This window comes from Engraulis encrasicolus, chromosome 9 (assembly GCF_034702125.1).
Source record: "Engraulis encrasicolus isolate BLACKSEA-1 chromosome 9, IST_EnEncr_1.0, whole genome shotgun sequence".
Lineage (NCBI taxonomy): Eukaryota > Metazoa > Chordata > Actinopteri > Clupeiformes > Engraulidae > Engraulis > Engraulis encrasicolus.
Window position 1 is genome coordinate 51,357,433 of NC_085865.1, and position 14,732 is coordinate 51,372,164.

Here is a 14,732-nt window from a genome sequence, read left to right on the forward strand (position 1 = left end):
CTTTTGGATGCACCTCTAGTGTTTCGCAGTGTGGCCTCTACAGTCGTTGGGCGGCATTGAGAAGGATACAGCTGAGAGGGGAGTTGTTCAATGTCCACTGGGGGACATTTGTCTATTTTATTTCTTAATTCTAAGGGGGGCGTTGGCAGGCTTATGATGAGGTTAAGGGGGCATTGGGGTGCGGTGGGGGAGGCACAGGGTGTTTATTAAAAAAAGGTTGAGAACCACTTCCCTAGACAGATAGATCACCAACCATCACTTGAGAGGAGCTGTGTGGGACCAAGATCCATGATCCACACGTTTTCTGGCTGCATAATTTATGCTCTAATCCACTTGTTGAGGCCGGCAGGGCTGGACTAGGGGCTGTTGTGTGCTGGTGTCTGGGCCCAAATGCTCAACAACAACTCTGAGCAAAAGCATGGGTCTTGCCTGTGGGATCTGAATGAATCACTTGGGTTTTTGTAATATTTCCAGATTCATCCTCACTATTTATCATCTTTACGCCCAAAAGCAGAGAAATGCTTTCTCATAAGGCCACTATCAGTATTCAGTAAGCTACCCCCCAAAAAAGTTTCCAAGCAAAATATTGTATTTATGCGTAATAAGCTGGGCCAATGCTTCTTGTAAAGAATGTATCTGGTCTTCATTCATATACATGCAACCTAGCATGCATGCATGCACGCCCACACTCACGCATGCAGGCACAAACACGCGGACGCACTGATGCACGCACGCACGCAAGCAGGCACGCACCGCACGCACGCACGCACGCACACACAGTGCAAAGACATTCCATCCCCCAGACACACATAACACATGGACTTGGACTGACAGGCAAGAGGTGAGTTGTGCTGTGTTGGCCATCTATGTGTGTGTGTGTGTGCATGCGCATGAGTGCATGAGTGCATGAGTGCATGACTGCGTGCGTCTGTGTGTGACAGGCTGTGGCTGAATTGTGTGAAGGTGAAATATTCAGCCCATCACATCTCAGCCGATGAGAAGACAAAAAAGCTCAAATTAGCATCACATTCATATGGAGAAGCACAGGAGCGAGAGAGGTGACACACACACGCACACACGTACGCACGCACGCACGCGCGCGCACACGCACACACACACACACTTCTGCATTCAGAGCGAGACCTCTGTCTTCAAGGGGCATGAAGAGATGGATGAGCGGAGGAAAGAAAAGCAAGAGGAGGATTAGAGGGAGGTGCAGACAGACGAAAAGAGGCAGAATGATGAGGAGAAAGGAATGGCGAGGGAGGAGGAATAGAAGAAACCGAGAGAGGAGGAGAAAGAGGAGGAAGAGAAGAAACATGAGAAGAAAGAGATGATGTGTATGTGGAAATAGAGAATGGAAACAGAGAGAGGAGATGAAGAAGAAGGGGGGGAAAGGGGGAAAGAGGAGAACAGTAGAAAGACGGAGGAAAGGGAAGAAGTGTGTGATTGAAATTGAGGGATTAGAGACCCAGGCCCCTGCTGGCCCCGTGTGTTTACACTGCTGCTGGGCCCCGGTGGCTGAAACAGGAAGTGACAGCTATACAATGGCTCTATTACGAGGAGAGCAGATGAAAGACAGGTATGAAAACTCTGGCTTGGAAAACTGACGACCCAATTAGCTCAATCATGGACATGCTAGCGCACACATACGCACAGGGAGGGGGAGAGAGAGAGAGGGAGAGAGAGAGAGAGAGAGAGAGAGAGAGAGAGAGAGAGAGAGAGAGAGAGAGAGAGAGAGAGAGAGAGAGAGAAGACTTGGGACTGCATTCCCAAAATAAGCTGCATTTCAGTGATTTGAATCCTCTTCAATGAATCATCTTTCACAGACTGTGTGGCCGGTATGCAGATGACATCATGATCAATCCAGGTGAGCACCGTCAGCCTGTCTGTATGGCCACAAACAGAAATGCATGCAGGTCACATTTGAACTCTATTCAGGTACGCAATGTCAGGCAGGTGACATTCTGTTAGACATATGGTATAGTGTTTTGCTCAGAGACGCGCTGAATAAACGAGCTGAATTACAACACCATCATGATGAATGTGAACACAAAATCAATGCAGCGGTGACAGAGTGTTCTTCTCATTCTCCTGGCTTGTTGTAATGAGGGGCCGTGCTACTGGGTACTGTGTTACTGTAGAGCGAAACATCATTACAGCATCAGCACTGAACAAGCAGGTGAAAAAAAAACAGAATGTCCTTCTCCCAACTTTAATTACGGTGTAGCCATTATAAAGTACACACAGAAATAGTGAGCACTTCAGAACAACATCCAATCTACATACTAAGAAGTGGATTAAAAAAGAGCGTGACAAAACAAGTCGGACGGATGCAAAGCTTAAGGGGAAATATATACACATATTCTGTGAGGTTCACCTCAAAAGTTGTAGTAGGCAAATGATATGCAGTAAAAAAAAAGGCAGCACATCACATCCAGTGATTCACGATCGCAATCTCTCACAATGTCTGCTGATTGCCTATTGTCACAATGAGCCCCCGTCGGTACGGTGAAATCTGGTAGCATATGATCGGTCCCATCCCCATCCCTGTTCCCCGTGGGTGTATCGTTAAACCATCAACTGTTGAATGAGGTTCGCAGGGGGTCAGGTAGATATTGAATTACTCTAAAGATGATTTGATTAGACATTATTAAATGCCATCTGTTGCCTTGACTCTTGCTTTGCTTTGACAGCCTCTTTCTAATGAAGGGGGGTTGATTAATACATGATAGCAGATAAATGGTCCATGGGCATATGCATGCCGTCCTTACAATGTTCACTGATAAGAAATGCATCTGCAAAAAAGACACTTTTTCTTCTTTCACAAAAAGAACAATGACATCAAACAGACTTTAAGTGGGATTTAAGATGAAATCCTGTGCTTCTGGGATTTTCAATTTTTATTTGAAAGGTTGGTAACACTTTACAATAATGGTGCATTATTTGTAATGGAATAATGTTGGAAGTAATGTATGATTAATGGTGAATTAACACATAATTTATGTATGCAGTGATGTTTAATCTATTATTAGTCAATGAGGAGTCACTATTGTAGTCATGATGACTCACCATTAAGTAATTGTGGTACAACCAAGGGTAATTAATGGTGTGAATTACAAGTGTTAATATATCATATATTAACACTGCAGATGAAAATCCTGATATATCGATCCAATCATACATGAATCCGACCTTAATTAATGATGCATGAGTAATAATGGAATAATGTTGTAAGTAATGTCAGCATCACCACTGTGGATAATAATCCTGCCATATGGATCCAGTCATATCTCAATCACAGGTCAGACAGGTCATAACTAGTCCTGGTTGTAAAACCATTTCATTTCACTGAGGAAAAATAGACTAAGCTAGGGATGCCTAGGTGAAAGTGGTCAGGGGGCTAGATTTTTTTCAAGACTTTATTTCTGACCTGAACATAGGCCTATTACACTGACTCACACATTGATATGCATGAAATTACCCAGAAAGGCCTATACATACAAACATTGCATTGGTACCACAGTAGCTTCACAATGAGGCTTAAAACGCCCTAGCCTATTCTAAAGAAGTGTGCCTTTGAAAACATGATATTGCCCTATCCATGCAGGTCTACATTTATTTAGATAGGCTAGCGTTTCTCAATGGGGGCAGTACAGCCCCCCAGGGGGCGTTGGAGAGCTCTAGAGGGGCGTTGAGAAGGATACATGTGAGAGTGGGCGGGGCTTAGTTCCCATTAACGCGGGTAGTCCGTTTTATTTTTTAATACTAAGGGGGGCATTGGCAGGCTTATGATCAGGTCAAGGGGGCGTTGGGAGGCTTTCGATGAGGTCCAGTGGGCGTTTCCTTACAAAAGGTTGAGAACCACAGAGATAGGCTATTAAAAACTGGATGCAAACAAAACACAAAAGATTGGTCTTCACACCCCTGACTCGTCACACTCAAGTCGGAGTCACAGGACTCGAGTCCACATCTCTGATGACATTACTTACAACATTATTCCATTATTACGCACGCATCATTAATTAAGGTTGGATTCATGTATGATTGGATCAATATATCAGGATTTTTTATCAGCAGTGTTAATATATCATGTATTAACACTTGTAATTCACACCATTAATTACCCTTGGTTGTACCACAATTACTTAATGGTGAGTCATCATGACTACAATAGTGACTCCTCATTGACTAATAATAGATTAAACATCACAGCATACATAAATTATGTGTTAATTCACCATGAATCATACATTACTTCCAACATTATTCCGTTACTATTCATGTACCATTATTGTAAAGTGTTACCGAAAGGTTTGTGTGTGAACTGAAAGTCACTATAAATCTTATTTCTGTGAATTTTAGGATGAGAGTTGGTACACGCTGTGTTTGCATGTTGGGCATACTTTGATGGGGAATTAAAACTAATCACATCATTGATTTCAATTATGTATGTTTGGTGACTATATTTCATTGCTGCCAGACTATACTATGCTAATAATATCCCCTGCGTTTTAAAGGATATTGTGTTGGGATGTCCACATTGATTTGAATGCAAAATGCAGCATAGCGTAGTACGAGACATAGCAACATGTATGTATGAGAGTCCAGGCTAACACAAATAGTCAATTATTATGACTTACAGTAGTTTTTCTTATTATTTAGATGCAGACAGTTCTGAACTATTTCCATCTTTCATTGATTGGTCTCCTGAGCGACTAATATTTATTGGGTGAAAGCTCACACCATTTAAGAGTGATTCTACGATTCCCCTACGCTTTTGGCAAAAGCAAAATGTCAATTATCAGTATTTTTTTTCAACTAAATGACCTAGATGTTTACATAGTGTATATATTTAAGTTTCCAAACAAACAAATTGCCAAGCTTAATCTTAAATCATTTGATAAATACTCTAATGAAAGCGAACATTTGCTTAATTATTTTGTCAACAGTGTTATGGACAAATACTATGTCATTTCAAACATATATAAAAATACTACAGAGTTGAAACAATATATGTTTGAAAGTGCTTATGTCCCTTAGCAGTAATGTTGTCATTAATCTGTGCAACTGATATAGAAAATGTGATTGTTGAGCTTCATAAGTAGGATTTTACGAGTCACTGTGATACAGACTGACACATTTTTCATCATAAATCCCTGTAACGTCTGATTTGAATATAGTCACCCTCCTTACACAAGACTTCTGAAGTGGAAACTGTTCTTATTTCCTAAATTATCAGACTGTAGACCAAAATCTATGTTGAGGAGTTTAAGTTTATTTGACTCTCATAACAGTTACACCGAAATACACGCTGGGGCCCTTTGGCTGAAGTGCTACTCGCAATCCCACCCCCACAAACCGGCCAGCTTTCTCCCTCCTCCTTGTTCTGCAGACAACCCTCCTTAGGCCGCGTTTCAATTGAAATAACCTTCCTTCAGCCGGTTTGGGGCTGGCTTCCGGCCAGATAGGCCACAGATTGGAGCATCCCCTCAGCCAATGTGGTGTCCCTCACATAGACCTCCCATTTCCCCAGGCCAGCCCACTGTTCCCTCCCACTCATCATTACATTTTTATCATAGAGACATTCTTTTCCTAAATATACTATATCACACTAAATATTCAATATGGCTTTGTAAAAATAGAAATCTCCTTCACTTCCTTCTCCAGAGATAATCCCTAGTGTATGTTCATAGGATTTTTCCAACACATAAGGGATCAATAGCGCAAAAACACTTTCAAAACAGTCAACCGTGTTACTCAACTGTGTTACGGTCAAAAGTGCAGGGGAACAAGTCGGCACTTTTTTAGGAGAAAAAACAGAGCAGACAAACCCATCTCCCTGGAACAAAAATTATTTTGTTTGTTTGTCTGTCAATATGGATATAAATTGGCAAAAACATACTCCTCCTCAACTGTCATCAGTGTTGCCAGATTGGGCTGGTTCCCGCCCAATTGGGCTGCTTAGGATGGCCGTGTGCGGGTAAAAATGGCATCTATCAGAAAAACCTTCCCACTGCCATATAAATCAATAGAATTGGGCGGGTTTTTAAGGCGGATTTTGATCATTTTTTGGGCTGGAAATCATCAGCCTCATCTGGCAACCCTGACTGTCATACTTAATTGTAACACCATTGACGGTAACACCGTTGACATTTCAGCCATTTTTATGGTGTTGTGCTAACTGAGGACCTCTGAAGTTCCACCACAACACCTTAATCAATTCATGTAACTGTATGCTTTATCTGTGTTTTTCTACATGTGATTTCTAATTCAGATTCTTATGAATATGTTGATAACACAGTTGACAGGCAATTTTCCCACTATGAGAACATGAAAAAGAATGGATTAAATTATGGAAGGATGGAGCTCAAAATTTACCAAAAAGTCTTCCCGTATCCTGCCAAAGAGGTTATGACATCACGTGATGTTATTCGTATGGCCTAAGACCAAACCATTTAGTTGGGTCATTTATAGAAGTTCCGTGACCGTGGAGAGGAAAGGTTCGTTTCTCACTGGATTTGTCATCTATAAAGGTTAAATAACAAAATGAGCCGGGGTGCCCCTCACAAAAATGTGGGGAAATTTTTGTAGAGCCCTATATCCAAAATGGCTGCTGCCAGCCAAGCGGGAAATTTACTTTTCAATGGTTTTGCCCACAGTGCTGCATAATACATGGTTTTTGAGACTATTTGGGTCAATTCACAAATGATGTAGATGTATTGATTTGACCTATTTTTGACCTTCAAATTCAAGATGGCTGCCACTTTTGGCTCTTTAAATGTCAATTTTTCAAAATTGTTACAGAGCCTTAAAGTGTACCTCCGGGATTTTGGACACCAGGCCTCATTTCCGAGTCAGCCAGGGTGTAAACAATGTGTCCAGAACGTTTTTTTTCACATTCCATGCAGTCCTTGTGAATTCTCATATCCATGTTGCTAAGCTAGCGCAAGTGAACGGGGATGGTAGTAGCCTGCCCCCAAAAATAGTCTTATCCCGTTTAAACAACATTCAAAACAAAACCGTTATTATACCATACTGCAAGTGTAAATGTTTGTCTTAGTAGAATGAAGTTTGAAATTAAACCAACCTTGCACTGCGTGGATTTTGCCATGTTGAGAGACTATTTTCTCGGGGTCGGCGGAATTTTACTTTGCTCTCTTCAGTTGTGATGTAGCACACCCACCCACCCACTGCAGGGACCCGCAAGAGACATTGCAAATCAAGGCTAGTTCTACAACTGCTTTCGGATCGGATCGAATAGTGGATTAAAACCCAACGACATCGCACCATGGTACATCAGTGTGTATATACCAACTGCAATAATAAAGCCCACAGATGGGTATCGGCAAGTTTCCATTGGTTTCCGTGAAAGATGTTGAAAGAACCAAACTCTGGCTCCTGGCTGCAGGGCTACATCAACACACCGATGGAGACGCTCCGTAAGCTACCCCGGTGCTTTGCAGTGACCACTTCAGTCCCGACGACTTCACAAAGTCCTTCTCGAAGTCTAATACCTACACGGAAAACTCTAAAAGTGTCCGCGGTGCCAACCGCATTCCCAGATCTACATTTTGTGGCGCGCACCAACAGTCTCCGAAGAACAGGTTTGCCATGCTTTTTGCTTCTATGATGGTAGCCCAGTGGTATAATGGCTTCGCCTACGTTAGCCAAAACTTGGGCTAGAAGTTACCCTTTTGGATTGGCATGTTGTAATGCTTTACTGTTATTTTGTGTAATTGCTGTGACAAATGGCATTAGACATGACTTGCCGTATTCCTATGGATTCACAAGTTACGCAACGCTATGTGATCTGGCTTGACATTGTGAAATATGTCACTCGTAGCTCTAGTTATTATTACATGGAATGTTTTTTGAGACGAGATGGAATGGGAGGATGAAAGGGAGAAGAGTGTGCGTTCTGTTCGCCAACATGCTGTGTAGACACACGGGTCATCTAGTAACAACCAAACATTGTTATGGCATATGTTTCAATGTTACGAAAGATTTACAAAGTCGGACAGAAAGCATTACTCTTGATGTTTGCGAGCGAGGTCAGGGAGAGGGGAAAACCGTTCAGTTTTACAAACTTCAAAGATGTTGGAGTTCGCTCTATGGAAAAGTTATGGATGTGTCAAACGAAACTAGGATTTGTACTAGGAATATCACTCCGCGGCTGTCAAGCTTTCAAACCGGAACACAAATTGCTGATGGTGATCAAACATGATTGCAATGTTGGTTTAATTTCAAACTTCATTCTATCAAGACAAGTATTTACACTTGCAGTCTGGCATAATAATGGGGTTGTTTTGAATGTTGTTTAAACGGGATAAGACTATTTTTGGGGGCAGGCTACTACCATCCCCGTTCACTTGCGCTAGCTTAGCAACATGGATATGAGAATTCACAAGGACTGCATGGAATGTGAAAAAAACGTTCTGGACACATTGTTTACACCCTGGCTGACTCGGAAATGAGGCCTGGTGTCCAAAATCCCGGAGGTACACTTTAATATTAGGCTCAAATGAAAGGTCTGCTGATACTGAGTTCAGTTATGGACAGTAAAATTACAAGTAGGCTATGCAGAAGTCATCTGAAAGGTAAAAAATATCAAGGGTTGTGGTTGATGAGAATTAAACTGCTAATTAGTCGGGTCATAATGTGAGGTTCCGTGACCATCCTCTGGCAAGGATGTTTTGATGATTGATTTGACCTCTATGGACCCTTTAGAAAAAATTTGGCCCCCATGTCCCTCCCAGAAATCCTGGCATTTTTTACTAGAGAGGCAAATTCAAAATGGCGTCCAGCGCCATCTCTAAAAAAATAACTTTTGATCTGAATGACATAGAATCATGTATGAAGACACTTTTTCATACAAGTCAACCATGAGGATTCCAAATCTGACATCATTTTGAAATACAACTTTGGTTTGACCGTGAAATTCAAGATGGCTGCCATCTAGAACAGTCGTTTTCAACCTTTTTAGGCCGTGACCCCCCAAAACAGTCATATTTGGACTGAGGACCCCTACTCCATTGGTGATGGTCTTTTAAATTGAAAGTCCTTACATTGACATCCCACCCCCCCAAAAAGGGGATCTCAACCCACAGGTTGAGAACCACTGATCTAGTACATAGAACATTTCATAGGACATTTTCCAAGCATTCTTGCATAAAGAAGCTTGTTGAGGGACTCAAAGCAAGAGCTGCTGAAATGGACAGAAGTGCTCTCAAAAGTAGTGATAAGCCTGATTCAAGACAGTCAACCTTAGCTCCCTGAGCTGTAAGAACACCATGTTGTTGAGGAACGTGTGGCCTTATTCACCTTATTCAACCTCAATGGCATATACAGGAAGATGCAAGGGAGCAAGGTCATCCAGAAGATCTCCGTCCAACCTATTGCGATTAAAGAACCCCATGTTGCTCTAATTGACATGGGCATGATCTGGAGGATGGCAACTCCATTGGACACAGGACGGCACGTCATACAAGTGGTTGGGCTGTGTCAAAAAGGTGTCATCCATAATCCTTGCCCGCCATTCTCATTCTCACCGTGTAATCAATGTCAATGATCCCTGCATCTCTGGTCCAGCATCTCTCTTCCTAATGCTCCCGCCCAGCATGCCACAGCATAGGAAAGCACACTAGCCATGACACACTGGTAGAAAATCTGCAGGAGTGCGTTGCAGATATAAATTATCTCAACTTCCTCAGGAAATAGTGCCTACTCTGCACTTTTAGACTGCTTCTGAATTTACTGACCAGTCTAATTTACTTTTCTGATGTACCCCCAGGTATTTGTAGGTGCAGACTGTTTTCACTGTCTCCCCCTCAAAAGAAACAGGCACAAGGGGTGGGGTGGACCAACAGAAATCAACCACCATGTCCTTGGTTTTGGTGGTGTTCAACTGCAACTGGTTGGTCCCACACTATCTAACAAAGTTCTGCACCAGGCCCCTGTACTCCCCCTCCTGCCCATCTTTAATACATCTCACAATGGCAGTGTCATCTGAGAAGAGCAGTTTGCGTTCACGAGACAGGTGATCTATGCACACAAGAAGAGTAGCACCATGGCTGAAGCCTCTGCTTCCAAGTGGAAGACCATGAAGAGAGTCTTTTATCCGTCTCCCTTCAGATGCAAACATCTTACGCCAACACGGCCTTCTTGACAACTACTTGGCGTACCTAGTGCGCCACTCCTCACAGGCAGGCAAGGATGCTGGAGACACCTTTTGGACATAGTCCAACCAATTGTATGGTGTGGCGTTCTGTGTCTGCCAATCTTCTACTGATGGAGTTGCCATCCTCCAGATCATGCCCATGTCAATTAGAGAAACATAGGGTTCTTCAATCACAATATGTTGGAGGGAGATCTTCTGGATGAGCTTGTTCTTCTGCGTCTTCCTCTATATGCCATTGGGGTTGAATAAAGCCACACATTCCTCAACAACACAGTCTTCTAGCAGTTCTGAGAGCTTCACACGTTTGACTGTCTTCAACCAGGTTGATGGCTGCTTTGAGAGAACTTCTTTCCATTTCAGCAGCTCTTGCCTTGAGTTCAAGTTTTCCACTATATCAGTGGCTTTCAACCTGTGGGTCGAGACCCTTTTTTTGGGAGGGGGGGGGGGGGGATAACGTAAGGACTCTCAAAGTAAACTACCATCACTGCATCTAAAGCTATCAACAAACAATGCTAAAACATTGGCCAAATTGTCAAATCATATTTAAAAAGCCAAACATTGTGAAAATTGCCTACCTACAAGCACACTACGCCTTATAATGTGAGGTGTTGTATGCTTGTATATCAGCTATTTTTTCAATATCTATGTATGAGGAATGGAGCTACACAAATTGGGGGGTCCCCAGTCCAGTTTTGGAGGGTCACGGCCAAAAAAAGGTTGAAAACGACTGTTCTAGATGGCAGCCATCTTGAATTTCATGGTCAAAACAAAGTTGTATTATCAAAATGACGTCAGATTTGGAATCCTCATGGTTGACTTGTATGAAAAAGTGTCTTCATACATGATTTTAGGTCATTCAGATTAAAAGTTATTTCTTAGAGATGGCGCCGGACGCAATTTTTAATTTGCGTCTCTAGCAAAAAATGCCGGGATTTCTGGGAGGGACATGGGGCTAAACCTCACATCATGACCCGACTTATAAGCAGTTTAATTCTCATCAACCACAAACCTTGATATTTTTACCTTTCAGATGACTTCTGCATAGCCTACTTTACTGTCCATAACTGAACTCAGTATGAGCAGACCTTTCATTTGAGCCTAATATCAAAGCTCTCTGACGATTTTGAAAAATTGACATTTAAAGAGCCAAAAGTGGCAGCAATCTTGAATTTGAAGGTCAAAAATAGGTCAAATCAATAAATCTACATCATTTGTGAATTTCTTGACCCAAATAGTCTCAGAAACCATGTATTATGCAGCATTGTGCGCAAAACCATTAAAAAGTAAATTTCCAGCTTGGCTGGCAGCAGCCATTTTGGATATAGGGTTCTACAAAAATTTCCCCACATTTTTGTGAGGGGCACCCCGGCTCATTTTTTTATATAACCTTTATAGATGCCAAATCCAGTGAGAAACAAACCTTTCCTCTCCACGGTCACGGAACTTCTATAAATGACCCAACTAATTACTGATTTATGGAGGAGGTTTCAGACCGTGACACGGTTAACACAGTTTTCGTGGACACACACAAAATGGCAAATTTCATGTATAATGGAAAGGACAGTGGTCTTTCTGACAGTTTTGTCATATTGTGATGATTACTGTGAATCAACATTTGCAATCGTCTTGGGCAAAACAAGTTTCTTTACATGCTAATATGAAGACTGAATCTGACATTTGGAAAACAGGACGGCATGAAAACGCCCAAAACCAGTATTAAATATTCATTTTTGCTGAGGGAAATAATGCTATGTCTACACTTTCTGTATTATATGAAAGATAAATGTTTTCTAATGTCCAAAACATCATTGGATGCAGTTAATAGTTAGTGGAATTGCCAAATAAAATCCACGGACTTAAAAGTGTAGGCGAATTAGAGAATCACACAGTCCCACACATGTATGAAAGAATATTATCTGTGTGAACAATCAATATGTAGATAACAGCAAATACCTATATTACTCAATCTGATTTTGGAACTGAATAATGATCAGTGGCATTGCTTACACTAGGCGAATGGGCCATGGATGGAGACAGTGTGGGTCTGGGAGAGAGAGAGAGAGAGAGAGAGAGAGAGAGAGAGAGAGAGAGAGAGAGAGAGAGAGAGAGAGAGAGAGAGAGAGAGAGAGAGAGAGAGAGAGAGAGATATGCTGAGGTACTGAGGCATAGGAAGAAAGAAAGAAAGAAAGAAAGAAAGAAAGAAAGAAAGAAAGAAAGAAAGAAAGAAAGAAAGAAAGAAAGAAAGAAAGAAAGAACACAACTGAGAGAAAGGGGTGTAAAAAGAAAACAATAGAAAGCTGTCAAGCTTCAGTGGAGGTCTTAGTGTGTCACCCAGCCCTGCTGACACAAAGACAGCCTGGTACGATCCCAGCCTGGCGCAGCATGTGATCACTACAAAGGCTGTGCCTCTACCTCTACCTGTCTGGCATCTCCTCTACAGTCTACGTCTACCTGGGCTCGGCTGGCATGCTCTGCCTGCCTGTTTGTTTGTTTGTTTGTTTGTGCATTTGGGAGCAGTGTGGTGGAACTCAGTGTGGTTCGTTCTCAGCAAGGCTACTGTTTCTTCACTACCTGTGCTGCTCTGCACTCCCAGTCAACTCTGAAGCGGAAAAAATATATAAAAAGATCCTCTGTTTGGTCACACCAGAGAGTATGTGGTACAGTTGAGTACACTCAACAAAAATACACTGCTGGTCGAAATAAGGAACTTGTGGTACCTAATCATCCAGTCAGAACTGAAAAACACAAGTTTACCTGTCTATGATGGCACACATGTCCAGGCTGACGTTCTCGAAGGCTCCCATCCTGCCCTGCTCTACAGCATGGAGGTCTGCTAGCTGGTCGTCCACGTGGATCAGCTGCATGCAGCCCTGGAACGCTCGCTGGGACGGAGACACACTGCTGCGCTGGAAGTAGCCTGCAAAGGAAATGGTAGAAAAGCGTAGAAATTCAATCCACTGCCCTTGTGGACCAGTTGCATGCAGCCCTGAAATGCACACTAGGAAAGGGACACACTGCTACGCTGTAGATGCTGCTGTGCTGAAAGGATCAAGGGGCAGGAAGTTCACTCTTCTGAATCTGCTAGCGTCGATTCTGTACTGCTGGAGTCAGAACGATTTGAAGGACCCAGCACTGACAAGCTTTTTTTTTTAAACTTTGCTTACATAAAGTACGGATACAGAAGAAGTTATGTGACATGATGAACTGTCCTCTAAAGAAGAATGAATCTACCTTGACAAGATACCGTGCACAAGATCTATAGCTTGCATTGTACTGCTTTGCATTGACCTGCCGGGTCACACGGCTGAATTGTGTAGCTGAGAGTAACCAATCATGCGCAGCCCTTGAGATTTCTGAGCTTTTGTTGTAGATAAGACAGGCATGGGGTTTGGTCAGATATTATTCTCATAAACTGTGTAAAGACCTGGCAAGTTTATAGTGTGAAAAGATTTCCTTTGTTTCTTCAAGGAGAGACGGCAAATGAAGAGAGGAATTATGGGATATTGTGTTCCATTGAAAGGCTCATTGTTGGATGATTCACCAGAGACATTTACCCATGTGGGTGTGTGCTTTGCTACAGGGGGAAAAAAAAATCTGCACCAAACAAGATGGGGAATTTAAGACTTTGGGGAGACTAGAAATCTTCTGGGCTCAACATGTCTACACCACCAGGGTAAACAAAAGATGGCTGTACATCCCCACAGCCTGCTGTGAGATTTGGACCGAACCCCAGTGAGGTATTGCTACCTATAACACCCTGGGTATTAATAAGCAGACAGCTGCAAGTGCAGTAACGCACACACGCACACACGCACACTCACACACACACACACACACACACACACACACACACACACACACACACACACACACACACACACACACACACACACACACACACACACACACACACACACACAGAGGGGGGAGCAGGGTAGGGGGGCCTGAAAAGGCAGGAGGAGGCTTGAAAAGTTTCCTATACCGGTAGTTTGCTGCACCATCTGTCTCATCAGTCACACACCTGTGTCTGCAGTTGTCACCAAGGAGAAGGGTGTGAATGAAACATGGAGGGAGAGAGAGAGAGAGAGAGAGAGAGAGAGAGAGAGAGAGAGAGAGAGAGAGAGAGAGACAGAGACAGAGACAGAGACAGAGATGGGGGGTGTAGAATTAGGGATAGAAAGAGAATTAAGAAGAGGGTTAGAAAGAGGGATGGAGAAGGTAGCAACACAAATTAATATGAGGGGAAAAGAGAAAATGAGAAGCCAGAAAATGACAGTGCAGATGACAAAATAAAAGCAATGTTGGATGTAAAAACTAAAAGAAGTTGCAGACAGAGACATCTGAGAGTACTGAGGGTATCATGGGCATCGCTATATTATAAAGGGGGGAGACGCCAGGACCCATGTACCCATGTGGGAAACTGAGAAAATGCCAGGACCAGAAGCACAGCATCACCACACACACACACACACACACACACACACACACACACACACACACACACACACACACACACACACACACACACACACACACACACACACACACACAC

At 42.8% G+C, this 14,732-nt stretch overlaps 1 protein-coding gene across 1 annotated transcript in view; it reads right to left on the reverse strand.

The window, feature by feature from the left end:
- Positions 1-14,732, reverse strand: part of LOC134455315 (contactin-associated protein-like 2) — a 183,021-nt gene that overhangs the window by 121,903 nt on the left and 46,386 nt on the right. Inside the window, exon 8 of the mRNA XM_063206336.1 lies at positions 12,935-13,097. Within this exon, the coding sequence (XP_063062406.1) occupies positions 12,935-13,097 (163 nt within the window). The remainder of the gene's footprint in view (positions 1-12,934; positions 13,098-14,732) is intronic.